We start from the raw sequence: 12,132 nt of genomic DNA, 5'->3' as shown, positions 1-12,132 counted from the left end.
CTACTACTATTATTATTATTATTATTATTATTATTATTATATTATATTATATTATATTATATTATATTATATTATATTTCTCTAACGTTTGTAATTAGTTCACAATGCCCTTTTATATTATATACATATTTATTAAAAAGATTATCTTAAAGTATTCATACGATGTACATATACGCACATACTATCACGAAGTCTTAAGGTTCACTTAAACCTCCATGTTCTCAGGGTTTCACTTTCTAAGAACCTGCTGTTAAATGTAAAGAAAGGAGGAAAAGAGAGTTGCATAATGTCGGTAGTAAATGAACCGCTAAGTTAGGAAAAGCACGAAATTTTTAATTGCACGATTTCGTTTCGTCGAGATAAAAAGAGATATTCGTGGCATACGTGGTAATATCACATTACGAATATACACTGTGCCAAAGTGTACATTTTCTTTCGTTCAAAGTTTCTCTCTTTTTTATTCGCTTTTTATCTGCAAACGAGTGCAGTCTGTGAATACGGAGGTTTTATCGAGTTTCGATTTTCTTTGATGCGAAAGAAAATTCCGATTCGATGTTTTCGTTGTTTCTCTCTCGCTCTCTTTCTTTCTAATTAAGTGTGGATGTAACGTGTGATTTTATAGTAATTTATGTGTGTCTATTTCATAATATCCTCAGATGTGTATCGGTAAACGGAGATAAATGCGCAAACGAAACGGAAAGAAACCACCGGAACAGGTACCAAAGTTTTTGTAAGACACTCACACGAGTAACGTATACTCGAAACCCCCTAGAATAATTTCTCTTGCGCATTATCGGAAACTGAGGATATAGATAGATTAAACTAACCGATTCAACAGTATTACAATCCATAATTTTATATTCTCAACGTCAGCCCTTTTCGTGCAATCAGTATTTTCTCTACACTTTGTTCGGTAACTCTCATTCCTGTAAAATTTAAGCTATTTCGTTCGCTGTTAGTAACTTATTTCAATCCTATCGATTCGTCTCTCGAAATCGAACTTGAGGAATTCCATTGACGATACACATCTCTGAAATACCGTTTCGCAAAATTGATGACGAATTATCATCCAACTGAATATTCGCCCCGTTTTTATACGATAAAGGAGAAGGGAAAAAAAGCAAAGTAGACGTGAAGTGGAAAGAAACAATTGTAGCAAAAGTATGAATATCGAAGTGGTGATTATTTTGTGAATGAAATTAAACGTAAATCCTTGCCGTTTATTCGACCGATTTCAACCGTAAGAAGTAAAGCGTACTGAGATATTACGAACAACAAAGATTTAAATTAAGAGTGGGAACGAAAAATTGTACATACGAATAACGTGACTTTAAAGCAACTATCGCACATAAATGTATCTAATAATTATTTAATATATTGCAGACATAAATGGTATTCGTCTTTATGTTTCCATCGCTTCTAAAATCCCGAGAATAGAAATTCACGTTTTCGATCTTTCGAAATTCCCAAGCACACGTGAAATCCCAATTATTTCGTAACGGGGTTAGAAGTGTCACGCATGCGCATTGTTTCCAATATCTCGCGCTATACGTCGCAATTTCGAAAAATAACATTTCGCGTTTTGTCATTCGAAACGTTGCATTTGCGAGATATTTTTGCTAATAATTGCGAAAACGAACAATATACGATCTCGGTTTTTTTCATTCCGGATCGAGTCATGTTTCAGGGTCCAACGTTACCGCCCTGGCATCGGATTATCGAAAAGCGCAAAGTGCGTGCAACATTACACGCATGTTAATTGGAGAATCCGATCTATGCATTTTACGACGCGACACACTCGTGATATATCTGCGATGGTGCGAAGGATAAACGGAAAGGTAACGGTAACGTCATATCTGAATTCCGAGGAGAACGTTAACGTTGGCGGTAACAGCTGATTTTAAAGATGGCCCTCTGACGGCCACTGCTGGATTCACTGGCACGGAAGAAAGAAGGAGGTCTAGAGAGGGGGAAACAGAAAGAGAAAAGCGAGACGGCTACACAGGCGCAGTCTTGCGGCGGATTCCCGTATGAGAGAAAGATCAATGGGCGGTCAGAGAATAAGATGGCGGACTGCGAGTCGGAGGTGCAGCGCTTGCCAGCCGCGAACGAAGACGTAACGAGAAACGCGAACGTGACGATGATCACCAACGGACGCGTGCCTCAGCACCCGGTGAACCAGACAAATCCAATCGGACAGGGACCGAGATGCGTCACGATTTTCAAAACCGAGACTGGTTTTGGGTTCAATGTACGCGGTCAGGTCAGCGAGGGTGGACAACTGAGAAGCATCAACGGAGAACTGTACGCGCCGCTTCAGCATGTCAGTGCTGTATTACCTCGAGGTGCTGCTGAGAAAGCCGGTGTACGGAAAGGCGATCGCATACTGGAAGTGTGAGTAACATTTCTCTTCGTTTGTTTTCATCTCAAACCGCGATATATACTCTTATCTCGTCCGAGAGGCAAGGGAATTTCTCGTCCAATACTCGCGATTCACCGGGGATAGAGGCTCGAGTAACCCGTCCGAAACGAAATATACACAACGATCCGGATCTGTCTGCTACGCGAAATGTAACGTGCTACGCGCTGAAAGCGTTATTCGCTTTACATTCGATAATCAACTTGCTGTTTGCTTTATCGATACCACCGCGATAATATGACGCTCGTTTTAATCGATTTTGCTGGTTAGACGTAATATCTAATAATACGGAAAAGATAATGGTTTCTTGCCAGACTTTACATTTCACCTGTTCGCTCTACCATTTTACCATTAACCAAGAATGCGATTCTATGTACAACCGTTTCGTTTCACTCGATGCTTTTGCTTTGTCTGTCTTTCTTCTCTGTCCAACGATCCAAGCGATCTACACCTTTCGAAGGAATAAATATCATACGTATGTGTACGTCGAGGCAGTTTCTGTCGGAAAGGAAAAATCCCGCTAGCTCTCGAGCACGCGTTTCCCATTCGATTTTCCAGCGTGGAAATATGTTTGGGAACGTAATCGTCGTATCGATGTAACAGAAGTAACGGCACGAAAAGACAAACGTACACGCCTTAGACTTTGCGAGTAGACGTACAGTACCATCGAATGGTAATTCCGTGCGATGTTGCTTGCGTTTTTACGCGAAAACTTGTAACCGAAGAAATTAAATTCGTTCGTAGCGATGGGAATAAAGACGTTAGAGCGGATCAACGATCTCGGAAATGTTCGCAGTGCGTTTCCATGCTGTGGCTGAAATACGATACAGCGTTGCGTTTGTAAATAAAAAAAGAACGCACTGCCTCATTCTCGCGCTGACACTCGCGATGTGTTTAAATCGTGATTTGCGTTACGAAATGGCGAATTCCCGAACGAAAAGCACGCTTTATCGACGCGATACCGCGAAATTACCGCTTACCGGGGTAATTACATTTCATTTTCGTTTCCACGTCTTCGCGTTTCGAGCATCCGATCCGATTTGCTCGGGAAACAGTGATGTATTCAGCGATTGAAAAATTGCGATACCCTATGACTCTGTTTTCGTTGTATTAATTACGTTAATTACACGTGTAAACAGCAATTACACGCGACAATTTGTTTGGAATGTAAATCGCTTGGAAAAAAGCTGTACATTCGTTATCAGCGTGATAAATTCAGCGTCACGTTCCTTCCATTCACGATCTCTCATTATCGTCTGTCACCGGAATACATTTCGATACAATCCAGACGAATCCGAAACCGAATCGAATAAAATTCCTCGTGCTCCCCGTGTCGTTGAAAGGGAATTTTTAATAGCCGTTTTAACGAGAAAGTTATGGCTAGAAGACGCTCGTCGTACGTCGAATCGCCGATCATTTATCAGACAATATCTCTCCTCTTTCGATCGATCGGTTTAATATCGCGCTAACAAACCGCGAACACGTGTCACGACCTATTCATCGTGCTTCGGCAGATAATTCGGATAACGTTCGCTTTATTACACCGTCTCATCTGACTTCGTATTCGTACTTGTAACACCGTGCATCCGATCCACGCTTTTCCTCATCTTTTTCCGCCATCGATCACGCAACGCGTTATATCGTCTCGATCTTTCGCCGCTCATTTTCGCAATACCCGCGACTGCATTCGTAACCAGGTTTCCGCGAAGCTTTCGATAATTTATCCGAACATCGTGTCACACTTTTTCGTAACACGGACATTAACCGCGACAGCGAAATCAATTTTCTTCGTCGACCGATCGACCGATTCCTACTCCAGTCTATATTTACGCGATATCCGTGCCATTTGCTAGCTGTCCAATGCAAATGCAATTTCTGACCCCCTGTGTACGCACGACGAACCAATCAAAAGCGACGAGGCAAAAGGAATCGGTTAGACGTAGACCATGCCGCTTCTTTTCCATTCCAAATCCAAGATCTGACAGATTATTTTTATTTCGAGACGAACGGGACGTTCGACGAGACAATGTTCAACTGCAACAGTTGTCGTTACGATTCTATTGAGACGTGAAAAATAACAAAAATTGCAATTCCACGCGATACCTTTATCGCGTGTGATTTAAATTGGAGATAAATTTAGACACCGGCGGCTTGGAAAACATGTGCAAAAACGCTTTGGCAGCTTTCGAATTAATTCACCAGTTGTTAGGTAATTAACGGTGTAATCACGGAGCGGAACAAAAAATAGCGAGACACGCGTTCTAATGACTTCGTTGAACGTTTAACGGTACCGCAGGCTCGTTTGCTAATGTTATTCTCGTGATCGTCATCGAAAACAAACGGGTGAAATCGTTTTGATCGCGAGTCGATTGTTCGGTAGCTCCGGGTTTGTCCGAACAGACGTAAAAGTCATTGCCGTAGGGAAAAAGTACATAGCGATTTATTATTTAATTTATCGTGTCTGGTACATGCGCAATAGGTCACCGTAACTTGGCCGAACCATCTCGTGTAATCGGACGTTAATCGCGTACACCAACTATCTGTAAAGATTCCTTTACTCTTTACACGAGACGCAACAATGACGGTAATTAGAGCAGAAAGTAAAACCTATAAAAGGAACAGCTTCCATAACGTTAAAGAATCCTACGTTTGCCCGTAAACTTGGCATTCGTAACAAAATACTGGAATTATGGAAAATAAAGCATGGACGATTTAGAAATTCCGTTCTCGTCTTCGATACGCCAGCTTTACATAGCATCGCTGTTCCTAAGAGATTTGTCACTTGTACGGCTTCTAACAAGTGGTTAGACGTACGCACGACAATCTCGTGGATGGACTTTTTACCCACCAAGGACACGATATTAAATTAGAGCGAAACGGGTGTTTCTTCGACGTAATTACGTGCTTGGAAAAAAAAAGAGAAAAAGGTAAAGAAGGAAATTACGAGCCTTTAAACGGTATTCTAGAGTAACGCTGAACGATATAACGGCTAAACGAGTGCAGTGTTATAGATAAGAATGAATCAGCTGTCAAGGTATACATAAATAACAACAAATGAAAATTCGCCAACAGTTAGCCCGTAAACTTGCTCGTTTCGAGAAATGACCTACGTTTATTTTGCCAATCGAAGAAATACCTCGTTACCGCTAAAACCTGCGGTATTGTTGTTGCTATCTTCTCACCTGTATCATTTGTAACTATAATTAGCTTTACTACTAATCATATCTAAACCGATGTCGCTGCTATAATTACATGAATGAATAACTGGAAAGAGGAAGCACTATGTTTGCCTAACCAGTCTTCCGAGTTTGCTTATTTTGTTTATATATTCACAGCCTCGCTGACAATTTAATTTAATAAAGGGGGCTAAAATCTCGCGCGCCGGTACCGGGAAATGCGGCTGGTTCTTTAAGATTCAGGCGTTTTAATCGAGAATTTTATCTTGTTTCGTTACACCTGACTTTTAAATCGCGCTGGTTCGTTGACTCTCGACTAGACGAAGCTCGGAGTCATTTTTAATTACTTTTTAAATCTGGTCGGTACGATGTCAGACAGACAAATGGCCTCCCACCGTGAGCCCGCAAGCCTTATATACGCAGCGACCGCTAACTTGGAAAGGTCAGACGGAAATCCGCAATTGTTACCGATACCTCGAATAATGTTTTTTTCATTATAACAGTTATCGAGGTAATTATTTCTTTCATTCCCATTGCATATTCACGCCGCAGACGATTTATTATAAAGATACGTTTAACGATTTACAAAATCTTTTGTAAGGCAGAGTCATAATTACACGCGTTCTCATAGCAATCCCTCGCGATGTAATTGCCTTCGAATAGTTGTATTGTTTTTTAAAGCCACAAATTGTATAAAGATTATGATTCGTTATTATTATACGAGATCTTATCTCTCGATGGTACAACGTTAATTACCCTTACTGTCGCGCTGATGTAATCGCAAATATAAGAATACAAATTTTCAATTTTCAATGGCGGATTATATACTCGCCACAACGCGATGCTTTTCTCTGTGAATGTAACGTCGGTGATTATAGTGAACGCAATTGTCGAATTATAAAGAACACGAGGAACCGCAGATTTTTTCAAGGTCGGTGTTTCGGTTCGCGAAACAAGCACCATGATGCATTAGTCTTTTGTAACGCTCCGTTCATGACATTATTCTTTTGTGACATCGTGTTTGATAATTTATTAATAGATACACGGCTCGTTTTCATCGCGAAAGCAGATTATCTCGCTCCTGTTGAAATACATCGTCTGGTTGACACATTGATAGATTATCGATAAATGCAAGTACACTCGGCACTCACTTGTGACCCCCTTTTTTATGCTATCTAATTGCGCTGCAAAGAGGATCCGCGAAAAAATTCGCGGGGACCGTGACGATAAGAAATTCGCGATTCGAGAAAATCGATTTATCGGAGATTTAAATATCCAACGAATTATTTTTGCTTCTCGGATAATCGAATCTGCGGCACTTTTAGTTTATTCGGCAAATTTATTGCGATTTGTTTGCTTACTTAGCTTTCTTGTCAATTACGCCCCGCGTCTGTGTCGATCGAAGTCTCGAGAGATAAAAGCTTGCAATGAAAATGAATGGAATAACATGTACGATCGAATCTCCATGATTTATTTCTTTTTCGGATAAGGTCGATGTACGATTAAGCGTTAACGTAGCTCAGATAATATCGATCGCGTGCCCCTAATTAAAAGTCTCGTCGATTATCGATCAACGATTAGTATACGTCTCCAGGCAGACAGACGTTTGTAATGCGGATGAAACGTTCAAAATCATTTACTCGATTTAACCGGAAGCGAGGAGCGAAAAGTTCATCGGCCAATTTTATATCGCTCTTGGTGCCCCATTAAACGTTAGATTTTTCCAAGGTTGACATTCTTTTTCGGCTAGTCTCTGCGTCGTAAGGAAAGTAGGGCGTGATAAAGGAACAAACGATAATTTTATCGCAACCCATATATATCTTCGTAAATCAATCAGCTCTTCTCTGTTTTTCTTCTTCTTTCGAGGCGCTAATCTTAACGAGACCAGCGAACCGGATGTCGATCTGCAAATTACAATTAAATTCGCGAGAGATTAACGTTACTGTCTATCACCGCTCACGGAATTTCCTTCATTAGCTTCGTTTCGATAATTCTATTTTCGCTTTTAATCAATAATAAACGCCGCAGTTTCCTTCGATTGATTTCACTGCTGCTGCTGCTGCCTGTGCAAGTCAAATCACCATGCACCTAAGAGGCACGAGGCGATTTTCCGTTGCTTCGATAGATATCCGGGGCAAACGCGCGGAATACTTGAAAAGGGTTTTGCTGTATAAATAGGATCTCGCATTAAAAATACTTGCATTGAACAACTCGCGTGAACAAAGTTGCGAAGGAGGAAAGTTTTTTTCTCCTACATCAAGTCGGGGAAACTTTGGCTTTACCGTGAGTCCGAATTTGCAAAGGGAAATATTCGCTTTGTCGTGGTTACGGAATTTTTAATTCGAATTGTTCTTGAATTGATCGAGGAAACGTGATTATAGGAATATTAACGAGACGGGATTAGCAAATATGTTTGAAAGACGTACTGATGTACGTTTGCTGGGAAATCGTAGATAACGAAATAAAGTTGCAGAGAAATAGAGGGGGACAAGTTACCGATAGGGACAAGTATAAAGTACGGTTTAAGCTTGACTGGAGCGTAGATCGTGGATCGAAGCAGAGACGTGCCTTCGCTTTCGACCAATAATAGTCGTCCTTTCACGTCTGGAATTCGAAACTTGATCAAGGCTGGTCACCTGTTTCCCTCCTATTTCTTTTCGTGGGTCGTGAAAGTCGAACCAAACGGAGAATAGCTATTGGACAGAGGAAGCTAGGAATTCCTCTGATATTCCCTTCTTTTTCACGCGCAAGTGTAGCCTCGACAATTTTCGTTATTGACGACCTGTTCTTAATATCGCGAAACGGACAGAATACGCGGGTAGAACGGCAAGATGTTGACGTGTTACGTAAGCGCGGTGCAATACGAGTGGATGGAAAATCGCGGACGCCGCGGATGGAACCGCGACTCGCGATTTAGATCCATCACTGGAGGGTAAAAGCGATAAAGGATCGATAGATGGCTCGCAGAGGCATAAACTCGTGATCTTGTTGCAGAAACAACGTGAACGTCGAAGGAGCCACCCACAAACAGGTGGTGGATTTGATCAAGTCAGGTGGTGACGTCCTGACGTTGACTGTTATCTCCGTGACGCCGCAGGAAGCGGAAAAGCTCGAGCCGTTCGAAGATTTGAGGTACGAATCTCGAATATCGTGTTACCAGAAAATTCCCATCCATCGCGACGGTTTCTTCGATAGAATTAAATAAGATTTCCGGACAGTGACTACAAATATTCCTCGTTCTTACTTCTCATGCATTTATATTTGTCGAATGCACTTTCTCCCAGTTATGCATCGGTGGACTATAGCGAGAAGAGATCCCTACCTATCAGCGTGCCCGATTATCATGTTCGCGAGAGGAAGCATGAACGCTATGTGGTATTCAACGTTCACATGGCAGGCCGACATTTATGCTCTCGGCGTTATCGGGAATTCGCTGCCTTGCATATGGTCTTGAAGAAGAAATTTATCGGCTTTAACTTCCCTAAGCTACCAGGCAAATGGCCATTCCAGTACGATATCTATCACTGACTTTTCGATTCCACGTGGTAACGTATCTGCATACGTAAATGTTCTTATATTTCCGTAGATTGAGCGAGCTGCAACTCGACGCGAGAAGACGCGGTTTGGAACAGTACTTGGAAAAGGTTTGCGCCGTACGAGTAATCGCTGAGAGCGATATCATGCAAGAATTTTTGGCCGATAGACTCGAAGAAGACGGAGATCTAGGACCAGCTGTCGATTTAAAAGTACTCCTGCCGGATCGCGAGGTTGTAACCGTTACTGTTGCTAAAGCTGCTTCTGTCAGTGACGTATACGACGCAGTTTGCAGCAGAGTGGGCTTGGACCCGGAAACGGCGAAATACTTTTATCTTTTCGAGATCGTCGAATACAATTTCGGTACGTGTAATATCAGGATTTTCTAATCCAATCGTTCTGTACGTCCTACTAGGTTTCTTTCAAAGGTAAATATATATCGTTTGTTCCTTAGAAAGGAAATTGCAACCCCATGAGCACCCTCACACTTTGTACGTTCAAAACTATTCGACCGCCAGTGTTACGTGTTTGGCAATAAGAAGGTGGCTCTTCAATGTAAATAGACCACTCAGCGAACAAGCATTAACTTGGGTTTTCTGGCAGACTGTCGACGAGGTTAACAGAGGACACATCACAGCCGGTGAAAGATTATACCAGTTGAAAGCATTACAAGATGCGTCGAGGAAACACGAGGTATGAGAAATGTTATCTTCGTAATATTTGTCCTATACTCGTAAGTTACAGAGATCTCGCATTCACGTGACACTTTCTCTGTCCTTCTTTTGTTCGCAGTACCTAAAACTGGCGAAAGAATTGAGCGGTTATGGTGATATCGTGTTTCCTCATTGCCCGTGCGATTCGCGAAAGGAAGGACACGTTGTTCCCGCTGTAGGATCTGCAGCGTTTAAGCTACACGCGGCAAAGGAAGATGGCACTTTGGAGTCTCAAGTCGTTGAATTTCAATGGAACACCATTACAAGATGGGAGGTAGATGAAGAAGGAATGGCATTCTGCTTTCAGTACACGCGCCAGGATAACCGTCCACCGCGTTGGCTTAAGCTTTTCACACCTTACGTAAGTAATGAATTCTGTGCTTCATTTTTTTTCTTCTTCCGTTTCTTCTGCGAAACATGAATTTCAATACAACGTGACACTCTAAACTTAGTGCAGTCGTTCCTTTTAATATCAGTGCTGATTTATGATGACTCGTACAACGTTGTATTGGTACCGTCATGTTTTATCATACAGTTAACGATCTGTTTACTATGAATGATATGTTTTAAATATACGCTGTCACGTTATACGCGTTTCTTATGTATCTTTTTTCTTTCTCTTTTCTTATAGATTATTATCATTTAGTTAAACTATTTTACCCGCTATTTATGGTCAAACTATTAACGTTCTGTTCACAGTACACGTTCCTGTCAGATTGTTTTGATCGAATAGCAGAGGAAGCAAAGTGGGACGATCCAGGAGAATGAGGTAACGTTCAGCGTTAAAAACGTGTTTGGTGCATAATAGCAAAGGTATCGTTTCATCGAACGTTTCACTTATCTTAGTAGCGAGAACATTTTGATTAGGATTACTTTTTTAAGACGATTCAGGAATCAGTGGCACCGTAATCACATCGGACTCTTGCTTGATTAGCTTCGCGATGTTATTAACGATGCATCGTTACATATTATCATACATTCTTTTAGATGCGATATAAACAGGAAATGTACTGCTCGAAAATTAACATTTTTTTGTTCTAAAGAAAATAGCAAACATCACTATCAGGCACGAGTACACGTATCATTGTATCTTTAGCTGATAACACTTCGGTCGTAAATTTTGGTACTTCAGTTGCAAAGGAAGAAAATAAACAATGGCATAATTTTTTAGGTACGATATTGTTGCCGACATCATACTAAACACCAATCTAGGTGAACCTATTTCTTGGCCTATCGTTAATCACGTATAGCGTATATTTGGATCTCAACCAAGAGAATCATCAAATTACGAAACGTTCCTTTTTACTAGCCTAATAGGTATCGCCAACTTTCGTTCGTTAAATCCGTACAAGTATATGAACTTAACCAAGAAGTATTATTGTTTAGATGATTAATTCCCTTTACACTTACACTCTGTATGCATTTTTTCTTTTTTTCTTTTTTTTTTTTAAATATTTTTCCAGCCCTGTTCGTTTTCGTTTACGTAAACAGTTGTATGTATTCGATAGCAAAGTAGATTGTCACTGTCGAAATGCAAGACGTTTAGCCAATTAATGGTAAAAAAATTTTGAAATCATCGATCAAAAATGTAAATCTGTTAGAGTCGAGTGTCAAATCAAGGTTTATATTATGTTCTACAAAAATAGTTATTTTTCGGAGTTTTCGACTTGATGTTCCTATCACCTGGGTGCTAATACTTACCTTGTCTTAAGCGTGCAACTTTCTTTTACTTTAATCGTTTTTGTATTCTCTCCGAGGAGGCGTGATGCGCAAATTTTACCGATATCTCACATGTCTGGAACGATACAGATATGCTATCTATAAAACAACGATGTAACTTGAAATTTCGTGAGGTTGTAGATCCCGGTACGTTCGTTTGCGACGATATATCGAGACGTTGCTACTTCGGCTGTAATGAAATTGATTATGTTCAGCCGAGTCGAAAGGATCGTATTAGCGTGCTCCCTTGCTTCCAAGTTGGCAATGTCATTGACGCGTAAGGTTTTAATCTCCCTTGGTCTTTCGTGAATCGCGTGTTTATAGTAATTTTAGGATCACACATTCGCTTTGAGCAATTTAATTCAACAAAATATATCAAAGATACGAATTGAAAAATATATAAATATATACGTGAAATATAACATATATACAATATATAACGTAGGTTCCTGCAATATAGCGTGTGTGTGTGTTATACAACCCGTTAAACTTGTGATTATCCATTTTCCCTCTGACGAATGTTTAGTCTGCTACCTCGCTATGCTGCTACATCAACCTACATCGATCTACA

The 12,132-nt window shown here is 40.7% G+C and overlaps 1 protein-coding gene across 2 annotated transcripts; it reads left to right on the top strand.

Moving 5' to 3' along the window:
- The first annotated feature begins 2,036 nt into the window (after window positions 1-2,036).
- On the top strand, window positions 2,037-11,302 carry Snx27 (sorting nexin 27). Of its 2 annotated transcripts, XM_017907124.1 has the most exons (8): window positions 2,037-2,394; window positions 8,590-8,727; window positions 8,880-9,104; window positions 9,182-9,492; window positions 9,584-9,822; window positions 9,922-10,203; window positions 10,542-10,611; window positions 11,014-11,302. In XM_017907124.1, exons 1-7 carry the CDS (start codon window positions 2,066-2,068, stop codon window positions 10,608-10,610), a joined length of 1,593 nt encoding a protein of 530 aa, XP_017762613.1. In that variant the 5' UTR covers window positions 2,037-2,065; the 3' UTR covers window position 10,611; window positions 11,014-11,302. The 2 variants fall into 2 exon arrangements, with proteins under 2 accessions (XP_017762613.1, XP_017762612.1); XM_017907123.1 differs by having other exon boundaries at window positions 10,542-11,302.
- The last annotated feature ends 830 nt before the right edge of the window (window positions 11,303-12,132 follow it).

This window comes from Eufriesea mexicana, unplaced genomic scaffold (genome assembly GCF_001483705.2).
Source record: "Eufriesea mexicana isolate 0111107269 unplaced genomic scaffold, ASM148370v2 scaffold6940, whole genome shotgun sequence".
NCBI lineage: Eukaryota > Metazoa > Arthropoda > Insecta > Hymenoptera > Apidae > Eufriesea > Eufriesea mexicana.
The sequence above is the reverse complement of the archived record's forward strand: the minus strand, read 5'-3'. Positions and strand labels throughout refer to the sequence as shown.